At 37.3% G+C, this 14,735-nt stretch overlaps 1 protein-coding gene across 1 annotated transcript in view; it reads right to left on the bottom strand.

Moving 5' to 3' along the window:
• Positions 1–2,277: 2,277 nt before the first annotated feature.
• Positions 2,278–14,735, bottom strand: part of exoc2 (exocyst complex component 2) — a 103,844-nt gene continuing 91,386 nt past the window's right edge. Inside the window, exons 27-28 of the mRNA XM_061975609.2 lie at positions 2,681–2,740; positions 2,278–2,579 (exon numbers count right to left, since the gene is read on the bottom strand). Of these exons, the coding sequence (XP_061831593.2) occupies positions 2,486–2,579; positions 2,681–2,740 (154 nt within the window). The 3' untranslated portion in view covers positions 2,278–2,485. The remainder of the gene's footprint in view (positions 2,580–2,680; positions 2,741–14,735) is intronic.

Here is a 14,735-nt window from a genome sequence, read left to right as displayed (position 1 = left end):
ATCGGTATCGGTCAGTATCGGTATCGGATCGGGAATGCAAAAACAATATCGGTATCGGATCGGAAGTGCAAAAACCTGGATCGGGACATCCCTACCTCCAACACAAACATTATTGTTTTTGCACTTTTTAGCTTCTTATTAAATAACTTTTGTAACCTATTTTCATGGGCTTTCCTCTTTGTGATGTTAAGTTCCTGTTATACAGTATATGCCTTGAGCTCTTATTTTGAAGGCGCTAAGAGCGGAAGTGATGACACGGAGTGGAGCGGAAGTTTTTGAAAGAAAGTAAATAAAGTGGTCCTCGTGTAAACTGGAGCCTCCGTGTTTGTTATTTTGTAGTTTCATACAGTATAGGCGACATTTATAAACCCTCGGTTACACTTTTTTAAATAGATTCAATCTTGCACGTGGAAAGTTTAAGTGAGGGCTTTAGTTGCGGCGCATGGACTTAATTTATAAGTAAAGGTAAGACCATAAAAACGTTTTTTTTTTATTAAATGTGCTTTTTTGGGTGTGCTACAGTTTGTATGTGTAAAGTTAAAGTTAAGTTAAAGTACCAATGATTGTCACACACACACTAGGTGTAATGAAATTTGTCGTCTGCATTTGACCCATCCCCTTGTTCACCCCCTGGGAGGTGAGGGGAGCAGTGGGCAGCAGCGGCGCCGCGCCCGGGAATCATTATTGGTGATTTAACCCCAATTCCAACCCTTGATGCTGAGTGCCAAGCAGGGAAGAATGCTGGTATGAGCTTTTAAACATAACCCGTTAACTGCTGCCAATCAAATGGTGAATAAGATACTCTTTAGGGTTCATATGTTTGTAAATCTGACTGTGATGAAGTCAGTGCCTCACCAGCCATGAACCTCACCGCACGTCACTGATATATATATATATATATATATATATATATATATATATATATATATATATATATATACATACAACATTTTAAAACTAAATTACAAAATAAATATATATATACATATATTAGGGGTGTGGGAAAAAATCGTTTCGAATTTGAATCGCGATTCTCACGTTGTGCGATTCAGAATCGATTCTCATTTTTAAAAAATCGATTATTATTTATTTATTATTATTATTTATTTATTTGTATTAATCAATCCAACAAAACAATACACAGCAATACCATAATAATGCAATCCAATTCCAAAACCAAACCAGACCCAGCAACACTCAGAACTGCAATAAACAGAGCAATTGAGAGGAGGCACAAACACGACACAGAACAAACCAAAAGTAGTGAAACAAAAATGAATATTATCAACAACAGTATCAATATTACGGTAGTTACAATTTCAACATAGCAGTGATTAAAAATCCCTTATTGACATTATCATTCGACATTTAAAAAAAAATAAAAAAAGAAGAATAGTGTCACAGTGGCTTACACTTGGCATCGTATCTCATAAACTTGACAACACACTGTGTCCAATATTTTCACAAAGATAATACAAGTCATATTTTTGGTTCATTTGATAGTTAAAACAAATTTACATTATTGCAATCAGTTGATAAAACATTGTCCTTTACAATTATAAAAGCTTTTTACAAAAATCTACTACTCTGCTTGCATGTCAGCAGACTGGGGTAGATCCTGCTGAAATCCTATGTATTGAATGAATAGAGAATCGTTTTGAATCGGGAAAAAAATCGTTTTTGAATCGAGAATCGTGTTGAATTGAAAAAAAAAAAAAATCGATTTTGAATCGAATCGTGACCCCAAGAATCGATAGTGAATCGAATCGTGGGACACCCAAAGATTCACAGCCTTAACATATATATGTATATATATATATACACATACATATATAAATATATATATACATACATACATATTTACATATATAGATATATACATATATATATTTACATATATATATACATATATATATATATATATATTATATATATATATATATACATATATATATATATATATATATATATATATATATATATGTATATATATATATATATATATTTACATATACATATATACATATACATATATACATATACATACATACATACAGTACAGACCAAAAGTTTTATTTTCATGACTATTTACATTGTAGATTATCACTGAAGGCATCAAAACTATGACACCTGTGAAGTGAAAACCATTTCAGGTGACTACCTCTTGAAGCTCATCGAGAGAATGCCAAGAGTGTGCAAAATAGTAATCAGAGCAAAGGGTGGCTATTTTGAAGAACCAAAATGCACAGTTCCAATGTGAAAATCATCAAGTCTTCATTGATAATTTGAGACTTTAATATATCATAAAACATGTGTTTAACAAAGTAAAACAAATCAAAAATTTGATTACGGGAATTAAATGAAATGCATCTTTAACCAATTATTTCAATGCAATCTTCGTTTTATTACGTAGTATTTTGGCCAATAAAGTTCAAGTTTGTGAAGTAAAAAGTACAAGTGATGATGTTGAAAGAGTAGTTTTACTTTATCGCTTGACAGGCTGAACACAAGATGGCTGGAAGCAGGTGAGCTGGAGCAGCATGCTGCTCCTAAACTGATTCAACAGCTCTCCCAGTAACCTGGCAGGAAACATGGAGCAGAGGAAAGTCAAGTATCAATATCTGTATTATCAACACAAGCATCAATATTTTGTTATCAACACATACAGAAGCAGACTCACTTTTTATCGGATCCACTGTGTAACTGAGGCAAGACATCCATAGCTTGTTTGAAGCTGGCACTGGAATGAAAAACTATGTTAGCAAAATAAATGCATTATTTTATGTTAATTGTCCTACACTTCCTTTAATCATCATAGTCACTTCATGTAAACCAGACCCATTTTCATCAATCTTACAAAGTATTTAAGATGTTAAAGTCCTTCACATGTGTATACATCATGAATCTGCTATGGAATTTAATGTGTGTCTTTATCACCAAAACTTTTATTTATTTTTCTTTCACACTGAATGTATGTAACGGATTGTTTTGGCATTTGAATTTTGTGAACTGAATTCTTTTTTTTACATCAATTATGCTAGCAATTTCATTGAATGAACATTTGTGAGCAAACTGTGTGAGTTTAAAAATTCAGTTACATAGAGTATAAACATATATATATATATATATATATATATATACACACCGTATTTTTCGGACTATAAGTCGCTCCGGAGTATACGTCACACCGCCCGAAAATACACAATAAAGAAGGAAAAAAACATATTTACGTCGCACTGGAGTATAAGTCGTATTTTTGGGGGAAATTTATTTGATAAAACCCAACACCAAGAATAGACATTTGAAAGGCAATTTAAAATAAATGAAGAATAGTGAACAACAGGCTGAATAAGTGTACGTTATATGACGCACAAATAACCAACTGAGAACGTGCCTGGTATGTTAACGTAACATATTATGGCAAGAGTTATTCAAATAACTATAACATATAGAACATGCTATACGTTTACCAAACAATCTGTCCGATCGCTAAATCCGATGAAATCTTCCACCCCGGTGTCGCCTCTGGTATGTCCCTTCTTTCTGCTGCTTGATCGCCGTTCTCTGCTGCATATTTCACTACGTCCAGCTTGTAATCTGCAGTATATGATTTCCTTTTCGGTGCCATTTTTGTTCAGTCCTTCTCAGTTTTTATAAGTTACCGCCAATGTTGATGTCATCCATTTTAATAGCTACGGCAGTAGCATATATAGCGCAGTGTTTTTCAACCTTTTTTGAGCCAAGGCACATTTTTTGCTTAGAAAAAATGCGGAGGCCCACCACCAGCAGAAATCATTAAAAAACGAAACTCAGTTGACAGTAAAAAGTCCTTGTCGCAATTGTTGGATATGACTTTAAATCATAACCAACTCTGCATCACTATTGTCTCAAAGTAGGTGTACTGTCACCACCTGTCACATCACACCCTGACTTATTTGGACTTTTTAGCTGTTTTCCTGTGGGTCATGTTTTACTTCTTGTCATGTGCTCCTATTTTGGTGGCTTTTTCTCTTTTTTTGGTATTTTCCTGTAGCAGTTTCATGTCTTCCTTTGAGCGATATTTCCCGCATCTACTTTGTTTTAGCAATCAAGAATATTTCAGTTGTTTTTATCCTTCTTTGTGGGGGCATTGTTGATTGTCATGTCATGTACATTGTCTTTGCTCCACAGTCAGTCTTTGCTGTTGTCCAGCATCCTGTTTTTGTTTACTTTGTAGCCAGTTCAGTTTTAGTTTCGTTCTGCATAGCCTTCCCTAAGCTTCAATGCCTTTTCTTAGGGGCGCTCACCTTTTTTTAAATTTTTGGTTTAAGCATTAGATACCTTTTTACCTGCACCCTGCCTCTCGTTGTTTCCCACATCTACATAGCAATTAGCTACCAGCTGCCACCTACTGATATGGAAGAGTATTACACGGTTACTCTGCCGAGCTCTAGATAGCACCGACACTCAACAACAACACATCATTTGCAGACTATAATTACTGGTTTGCAAAAAATATTTTTAACCGATATAGGTGAAATTAGATAATCTCCCACGGCACACCAGACTGTATCTCGCTGCACAGTGGTTGAAAAACACTGGTATAGCATATAGAAGTTGGCGTACGATGACCCACAATGCACTTCTGTCATGACCCTCCCCCGCCGAATTCTTATTGGTTGACGTGTGAGAAACGATTGCTGACTTGTGTGTGACGATTGCTGCCATTTGCTTTGACTCTTACACGAATGAGATAAATAATATTATTTGATATTTTACGGTAATGTGTTAATAATTTCACACATACGTCGCTCCGGAGTATATGTCGCACCCACGGCCAAACTATGAAAAAAACTGTGACTTATAATCCGGAAAATACGGGGTATATATACACAGGTAAAAGCCAGTAAATTAGAATATTTTGAAAAACTTGATTTATTTCAGTAATTGCATTCAAAAGGTGTAACTTGTACATTATATTTATTCATTGCACACAGACTGATGCATTCAAATGTTTATTTCATTTAATTTTGATGATTTGAAGTGGCAACAAATGAAAATCCAAAATTCCGTGTGTCACAAAATTAGAATATTACTTAAGGCTAATACAAAAAAGGGATTTTTAGAAATGTTGGCCAACTGAAAAGTATGAAAATGAAAAATATGAGCATGTACAATACTCAATACTTGGTTGGAGCTCCTTTTGCCTCAATTACTGTGTTAATGCGGCGTGGCATGGAGTCGATGAGTTTCTGGCACTGCTCAGGTGTTATGAGAGCCCAGGTTGCTCTGATAGTGGCCTTCAACTCTTCTGCGTTTTTGGGTCTGGCATTCTGCATCTTCCTTTTCACAATACCCCACAGATTTTCTATGGGGCTAAGGTCAGAGGAGTTGGCGGGCCAATTTAGAACAGAAATACCATGGTCCGTAAACCAGGCACGGGTAGATTTTGCGCTGTGTGCAGGCGCCAAGTCCTGTTGGAACTTGAAATCTCCATCTCCATAGAGCAGGTCAGCAGCAGGAAGCATGAAGTGCTCTAAAACTTGCTGGTAGACGGCTGCGTTGACCCTGGATCTCAGGAAACAGAGTGGACCGACACCAGCAGATGACATGGCACCCCAAACCATCACCCAACCATGCAAATTTTGCATTTCCTTTGGAAATCGAGGTCCCAGAGTCTGGAGGAAGACAGGAGAGGCACAGGATCCACGTTGCCTGAAGTCTAGTGTAAAGTTTCCACCATCAGTGATGGTTTGGGGTGCCATGTCATCTGCTGGTGTCGGTCCACTCTGTTTCCTGAGATCCAGGGTCAACGCAGCCGTCTACCAGCAAGTTTTAGAGCACTTCATGCTTCCTGCTGCTGACCTGCTCTATGGAGATGGAGATTTCAAGTTCCAACAGGACTTGGCGCCTGCACACAGCGCAAAATCTACCCGTGCCTGGTTTACGGACCATGGTATTTCTGTTCTAAATTGGCCCGCCAACTCCCCTGACCTTAGCCCCATAGAAAATCTGTGGGGTATTGTGAAAAGGAAGATGCAGAATGCCAGACCCAAAAACGCAGAAGAGTTGAAGGCCACTATCAGAGCAACCTGGGCTCTCATAACACCTGAGCAGTGCCAGAAACTCATCGACTCCATGCCACGCCGCATTAACGCAGTAATTGAGGCAAAAGGAGCTCCAACCAAGTATTGAGTATTGTACATGCTCATATTTTTCATTTTCATACTTTTCAGTTGGCCAACATTTCTAAAAATCCCTTTTTTGTATTAGCCTTACACAATATTCTAATTTTGTGACACACGGAATTTTGGATTTTCCTTTGTTGCCACTTCAAATCATCAAAATTAAATGAAATAAACATTTGAATGCATCAGTCTGTGTGCAATGAATAAATATAATGTACAAGTTACACCTTTTGAATGCAATTACTGAAATAAATCAAGTTTTTCAAAATATTCTAATTTACTGGCTTTTACCTGTATATATATATATATATATATATATATATATATATATATATATGATGGAAAAAGGCAGCGCCATTTCCACATTGCTACAGCGGCACGTCAATTTACAAGTACCTTACCTTATGAGTAATTTGAGATACAAGTTGTCTATCAGAGTTTTGTTATGCTTTAAGTTGCGAGCATACCTTAAAAGGGACCAATTATGCAAAACCAAATTTTCTTACCTGATGGTACCTGCTTTTATGTACCGTATTTTCCGGACCATAGGGCGCACCGGATTATAAGGCGCACTGCCGATGAATGGTCTATTTTTGATTTTGTTTCATATGTAAGGTGCACCGGATTATAGGGCGCATTAAAGTAGTCATATAATTATTATTTTTTTCTAAATGTAAAACATTTCCTTGTGTTCTACATAACATAGATTGCATAGATTATGTTTTACAGATCATCTTCAAGCCGCTTTCTGACAGTCGCTTAAGAATGTGCCGTCTTGTGGGCGGTCTTATTTACGTGGCTCACCTTCGACAGTCTTGTCCCCATCATCTTTGTTGTAGTGGGTGAGGGTGCAAGGACGGGAGTGGAAGAAGTGTCAAAAGATGGCGCTAACTGTTTAAATGACATTCAGACTTTACTTAAATCAATAACGGAGCAGCATCTCCTCATCCGCTAGAAATGTGTCCCATGAAAAAATGTCTGACCGTAACTCTCTAATAACTAAAGTTCCTTGGGTGAATAATGTAAACTCACTACACCAGTATTTTTTAGCGCTTTCATAGCAGATATAACTAAAAACTTTACACTACTTAATATTAGAAATGGCAACAGCGGAGGATGAATATACATAACAAGAAGATAGAGAAAAAGAAGAAGCGTATCGACTACGGTGGCGGCACGAACTACAAAGGTGGACGCGCACAATTTTTCAGGACTTATACAGATCCCAAATACAAATCAGCAGGTATGAGAAGGTAATAAAAGTTGCTTTTCCATAATATTGCGAAACAAAACGCCAGATAATATGTCTTACCTTATACACACACACCATAATAATACTCGTATGTTGAAGCACAGTACAATCCATCAAGTGGTGCGGCTTCATAGCTTACCAAAGTCGTACTAAAACATTTTGATAGATTTTTGAGCGCCGTGTGCAATGTTCTATATTTTCAATGGAACGTATAAAATGTTGGTGTTGTTTACTTTGGTCATATTGCAGTCTACACGTATCTCTTATGTTTGACTGCCATCTTCTGGTCACACTTATCATTTTACCATGTACCAAATAAAATAGCTTCTATGTCGGTAAGCAAAACCAGAATTATTCCGTACATTAGGTGCACCAGGTTATAAGGTGCACTGTCGAGTTTTGAAAAAAAAAACATATTTTAATTGCGCTTTATAGTCCGGGAAAATACGGTATTTGGGATGTGCATAAATCCCAAAAATTTAAACTCTAACCGTGTAAGCATTGCAGAGATATTTATAAAATAATCTTGCCTTCCTTCATACTTCCTCTTAACAAACCGCTTGGAATTTGTTCTGTCCTGTGACGTTGTCTGACCAGTAACGTCAGCGAATATCTCCATACATGGTATACCTATAAAGGTTCTCATTCATCCAGGTCGTTGTCATCTCAGGGCGTTCAATCGTTCGCAACTGGACTGCTTGGTTGATCTTGGAAGACGTTTCGCCCCTCATCCGAGTAAGCTTCATCAGTTCAAGCTCATAGACTTAGATTGGTCAGATCCAGTCTTAGACTTGAATTAGTCAGATGTAGTCGAGTGGCTGGTGCCAAAACTCCAAATAATTAAATGCCAAAAAACAGGAGGGTGTGCCTTGTCAAGGATGGTTTCGCCCTATCGTAGTGAGAAAATAAACAACTGTTTTATGCAAACGAGCTATCCTAACTGTGAAAGCCAACGACAGTCATTAAAGTGTAAATTCCCCTCGTTAGTATTGAGGTATTGTGTGGCAGAACAATCGCTGTGGATCGACTACTACCAGAATAGTCGTAATACCCCACATAAGCATTCCATTTGGTTGTAAACAAACGGCACAAATGACATTCTGGTCACTTTCTGTGACTAGAATGTTTCTAACTCCTGTTATTTGTTGGAGGCTAAATTGCATAGTCTTTTAGGAATGGTTGAAAGGACGGTGTTGTATGTGTGAAACAGGTAGTGTCGCAGACCACCTCCTCCGTTCAGGGATGGTTTTTCGACCTTGACATAGATGGCTTCCCTCACTCCTCTTTCGTACCATCTGTTCTCTCTGTCCAGAATCTGTACATTTTTGTGTCTGTTTCTCCCTGAGATGCAAGTAGACAGCTGAGTCTTGGCCTGAAGAGTTTGCCCGTCCTATGTTGAGCCATACGTCGGTTTAGTGGTTGTTTGGTTTCCCCAATATATGAATCAGTGCACTGGATAGCTTACACCAGATTGTTTTTGTGGGTTTTGTTGTCCGGTCTTTAGGATACACCAGTCTCTATCTCAGGGTGTTGTCTGGTTTGAAGCATACTGGGATGTTGTGTTGGTTAAACATTCTTCTAAATTTCTCAGATAGACCTGATACAATTGGAATGATGATATTTTTGCGTTTCTGTCACCTTTTTCCTCCACATCCACCCTGTTCTTGTTATTTCTGGAACTAGATGCACTTTTCACAAATGACAAGCTGGGGTAACTGCAGGTTTTGAGGACTTCCTTCAAATGCCTGTGCTCTCTCTTTGGCCTGTGGGCTGGTAGGAACATTATCAGCTCTGTGTTGTAAGGTTCTGATAACACCCAGTTTGTGTTCCAGTGGGTGGTGTGAGTCAGTATGTGTGGGTTTTCGGTAAACCCCATCATGGAGAACGCTGTTTTCTCCAATGTGGACATCACAGTCCAAAAAAGGCAACTTACTGTTTTTGACATCCTCATGTGTGAACTTGATGTTTTTGTCCACTGAGTTATTAATGTGCTCGCTGAAGGCTTGCACTTCTTGGTTTCTGATTTTCACCCATGTGTCATCCACATATCTGTACCAATTACTTGGTACTGTTCCCTTAAAAGAGTTCAAAGCTCTCTTTTCCATGTCCTCCATGTAAAGGTTTGCTACTATTGGGGATACAGGTGATACCATGGCACAACCATGTTTTTGTCGATAAAACGTTCCCATAAAATGAAAGTATGTAGTGTTAAGGCAAAGTTCCAGCAAAAGGCAAATCTGTTCTTGGTTTAGTGTGGATCTATCCTGTAAGGTATGATCACCTACTAGACGTTGCCTCACTGTCTCTACTGCATCCTGGGTTGGAATACAGCTAAGATGTTGGCCACATACTTAGCAATATTGTATGTCACAGAGTTAATGCTGCTGACAATGGGTTTGAGGGGAGCCCCATCTTTGAGTATTTTTGGAAGGCCATAAATATCAGGGGTGGGTTCTTGTGGGCATAAGCAGTAATACAATGTCCAGTTGATGACTTATGACTTTTGTTGAGTTTGTAAGCACTCGATGATTCTTTTCTTGTACCTACTTGTGGGGTCCCTTTTGAGTATTTCATATCTGTCGGAGTCTTTGAGGAGTGTAAGCAACTGGTTTTGGTAGTCAGTTGTGTTGAGAATGACTGTGCATCTCCCCTTGTCGGCTGGCAGAATCATAATGTTTTCATCCTTGCTCAGTGATGTTACTGCCTTCCTCTCCTCCAAGGACAGGTTAGGGGTTGGGGGCTTGGCATTTGAAAGAGCTGTTGTCACTTTCAGCCGCAGTTGCTCCCCTTTGGCTTGTGTTCGGTTGTTATTCCAAATGGCTGATGATCAAATCAACTGTAGGAACCTGATGTGGCGTTATGGCAAAGTTCAACCCTTTCGCTAATACATCTTTTTCTGGATGGGTGAGATTTCTGCTGGACAAATTCTTTACCGTTGAGTTCCCAGTTCTTTGCCTCCAAATGAGTGCCTGTGGTGTGGAGGTGTTCTTACAAAGTTGTAGTTTTTAAAACTTTTTTGTTAGTCTTGCTTCGGTTCTGCTGTGTTGTACAAGTTGGGCTTAGATTGTGAAATTCGTCACCTTTTCCCAGACCTCTTCAGGCAAGATATTTTGCTGATCTAATCAATCTAAGTCTATGAGCACGAACTGATGAAGCCTATTCAGATGAGCGGCGAAACGTCTTCCAAGACAAACCAAGCAGTCCAGTTACGAACGATTGAATGCCCTGAGATCCATACATGGTAGTAATTTACCTGAAGAACTTTGAGCGATTTCAGCATTTTGGTCAAAAAGTTTTTTCTCACAAGGTATGCTTACTGTGGAAAAGTCTACCTACCACAGTAAGGGAATCCTCTAGCTTTGCTACATTTAAAAGTTGAGTTGAGTTGAGTTTGAGTTTATTTCGAACATGCAAGCATACAACATGATACATCACAATCTCCAGTTTCTCTTTTCAACATGTTCGAAAAGGAGTAGGAAGAAGCAGAGCTTATGTAATCCTACCCTTTTTCTTTTACATAACAGTTGCTAAAACTTTTGTTCACTTCCTGTTCTCAATTTATTCACAATATACTCCATAAGTAATCACAATAAAAATAAGTAAATAAATAATAATTGGTGAAGTAAGTTACATTTCATATGATGAGATAAGTAAGATTATTTTGAGAGTGAAAGAATGAAAGAATGGATGAATTAAATAAATTCAGAATGTTTATCATGGTTCTTCTTCTTTGTACTTTGTAAACACTTTAAGTTTGAAGAGTTTCTTGAAGTGGATCATATTAGTACATTGTTTGATTGCTTTGCTTAATCCATTCCATAATTTAATTCCACATACTGATATACTGAAGGTCTTAAGTGTTGTACATGCGTACAAATGTTTTAAATTACATTTCTCTCTAAGATTATATTTCTCCTCTTTTTTGAGAATAATTGTTGTATATTTTTGGGTAGCAGGTTATAGTTTGCTTTGTGTATAATTTTAGCTGTTTGCAAATTCACTATGTCGTGGAATTTCAGTATCTTTGATTCAATAAATAAAGGATTTGTATGTTCTCTATATCCAACATTATGTATTATTCTAACTGATCTTTTTTGTAACACCGTTAATGAATGAAGTGTACTTTTGTAATTATTTCCCCATATTACTACACAGTAACTCAGATATGGTAACACTAGTGAGCAGTAGAGAATATGAAGTCATTTTTTGTCTAGAACATGTTTTGCTTTATTCATTATTGACGTGTTTCTTGCTACTTTATGTTGTATATTTTTTACGTGAGATTTCCAGTTCAATTTATCATCAATCATTATACCTAGAAATTTGGTTTCATTTACTCTTTCAATTTCTATTCCGTCTATTTGTATTTGTGTTTGACTTTCTCTTCTACTGTTACCAAATAGCATTATTTTAGTTTTACTGAGATTCAACGATAGTCTGTTTTTGTCAAACCATCTTTTTAATTTGTTAATTTCTTCTGTTATTATTTGTAGTATCTTCTGTGTGTTCTGTCCTGAACAAAACGCTGTTGTATCATCCGCAAATAATACTAACTTTAAATCTTTTGTAACTTTACAAATGTCATTTATATAGAGATTGAATAGTTTAGGTCCTAGTATTGATCCCTGAGGTACACCCCAGGATATATTTAGCGTTGTAGACATGTGTTTGCCTAGCTTCACGTATTGTTTCCTGTTCATTAGAGAACTTCTTATCCAGTTTAAGACTAACCCTCTGATGCTATATCGTTCTAGTTTTTTGATTAAAATATTGTGATTAATTGTGTCAAATGCTTTAGTTAGATCCATAAAAAGTGCTGCCGCACATTTTTTACTATCTATTGCATTGGTAATTTCTTCTGTAATTTCAATTAAAGCCATCAAAGTTGAAACATTAGCTCTATATCCATATTGGTTTTCTTCGAGTATTCTATTTTTATTTATGAAACTCTCTAATCTGTTATTGAACAGTTTTTGAATGATTTTAGAAAATTGTGGAAGTAAAGAAACAGGTCTATAGTTTGTAAATTGATGTTTGTCGTCAGTCTTGTAAATTGGTGCAACTTTAGCTATTTTTATTTTGTTTGGAAATTTACCTGTTTGAAATGATAGGTTACTAATATACATTAATGGTCCTGAGATCTCTTCAATAACCTTTTTTATCGTTTCCATATCAATTCCGTTACAATCAGTTGAAGTTTTAGATTTACATTTTTTTCACGATTGTAACTATTTCCTCCTGTGTCACATTACTAAAAGTCAATTAAAGGTCTGGTTCAAAAGTAAACAGATTTGTGATCACACAATTAAATAAACACAACGATAAAAGGTAATTTAATCAATGTCATGATATGAGGACTATGAGCATCATTTACATATCTCTAATTTTACATCCTGACATTTTATTTGGGCTGTGTGCAATATATCATGGCACTGATTCCCGGCCGCGGCCACCGCTGCTGCTCACTGCTCCCCTTACCTCCCAGGGGTTGATCAAGGGTGATGGGTCAAATGCAGCGGATAATTTCACCACACCTAATGTGTGTGTGAAAATCATTGGTACTTTAACTTTATTTGGGCTGTGTGCAATGCAATACATATACATTTCTACTTGTTATTTTATCTTTTACTGAAATGTTTTTTTTTTTTAAGTAGTAATCTGGTTTTTGAACTCTCTTTTAAATTACCTGGATTTTACTGAGTCTGGTGTTGATCCTGACTTTTGTTATTGTCGTTTGATTGCATGTATACACAAACCTGTCTGAGGACCACAGGTGGAAATTAGCCTTTGGCTAAAACCTGACATATTTACATATTAAATATATGTTCATTAATATGTGCTGTCCCTATTTTAAATAAAGATCCACATCATGAATTTCAGTCTGCACTGTAGTCAATAAGCTCCTTCTTTTTCTCTATAAGCTCATACATTCTCTGCTGTTGCCATTTCGAATACAAAGTAGCGTATAGTTCAAACTTATATCTGTCAATAGACTCGATATGGAAGCGCTACAAACTACGACATTGCTGACAGGGAGAAGAAGCAGTCAAAAAGTAAAGTGTCTTTCAAAATTATTCATACACTATGAACTATTCCTTATTTGTTCACATTACAACTACAAACATAAACATATTTTATTGGAATTTTATGTGACAGACAAAAGACAGGATGTATTTTTTTTACAAATACAAAAGTGAAAAGGGCATTGTGCAAAGGTATTCAGCCGCCCTGAGTCAATACTTTATGGTACCACCTTTTGCTGCAATTACATCTGCGAGTCTTGTGGGGTATGTCTCTACCAACTTTGAAAACTTAGTCTTTGCATTTTTGCCTATTCTTCTTTTCAAACTAGCTTAAGCTCAGTCAGATGAAATGGAGAGCAGCAGTTAACGGATCTTGCCACAAGTTCTCAATTGGGTTTAGGTCTGGACTTTGACTGGGCCATTCAAACACATGAATATGTTTTGTTTTAAGAATAAAATGTTAGCCCTGGCTTCATGTTTAGGGCCGTTATACTGCTGCTAAGAGAACCCCCGCCCCAGTCTCAAGTCTTTTGCAGATACCAAACAGGTTTTCTTTCAATATTGCCCCATCCATTTTTCCATCAACTCTGACCATCTTCCTCGTCCTTGCTGAAGAGAAGCACCCCCAGAGCATGACGCTGCCACCACTATATGTGAAAGTGGGGATGGTGTGTTCAAAGTGATGGGCATTGTTAGTTCTCTGCCACACGTAACCTTATGCATTTTGCCCAAAAAGTTCTTCCACATGTCTGCTGTGTCCTAACATGGCTTTTGGCAAACTGCAAACAGGACTTCTTATGTTTCTCTTTTAACAATGGCTTTCTTCTTACCACTCTTCCATAAAAAACCCAATTGAGCAGTGCACGACTAGAATTTGTCCTGTTGACGGATTCCCCCAACTGAGCTGTGGATCTCTGCAGTTTGTCCAGAGTCATCATGGGCCTCTTGGCTGCATCTCTGATCAGTGCTCTCCATGTTCGGCCTGTAAGTTTAGGTGGACATCCTTGTCTTGGTAGGTTGTGCCGTATTCTTTCTATTTCCGGATGATGCAGTGCTCCGTGAGATGTTCAAAGCTTGTGAAATCTTCTTATAGCCTAAGCCTGCTTTAAACTTCTCCAAAACTTTTCCCTGACCTGTCTCGTTTGTTCCTTAGACTTCATGATGCTGTTTGCTCCCCAATACTCTCATAACCAACCTCTGAGGTCGTCACATAGCAGCTGTATTTGTACTAAAATGAGATTAAATACAGGTGGACAGTATTTTAGACATTAGCAATCATCAGGCATCTTCTGA

This window comes from Nerophis lumbriciformis, linkage group LG14, assembly GCF_033978685.3.
Source record: "Nerophis lumbriciformis linkage group LG14, RoL_Nlum_v2.1, whole genome shotgun sequence".
Lineage (NCBI taxonomy): Eukaryota > Metazoa > Chordata > Actinopteri > Syngnathiformes > Syngnathidae > Nerophis > Nerophis lumbriciformis.
This window is presented reverse-complemented; position numbering and strand designations above follow the sequence as displayed.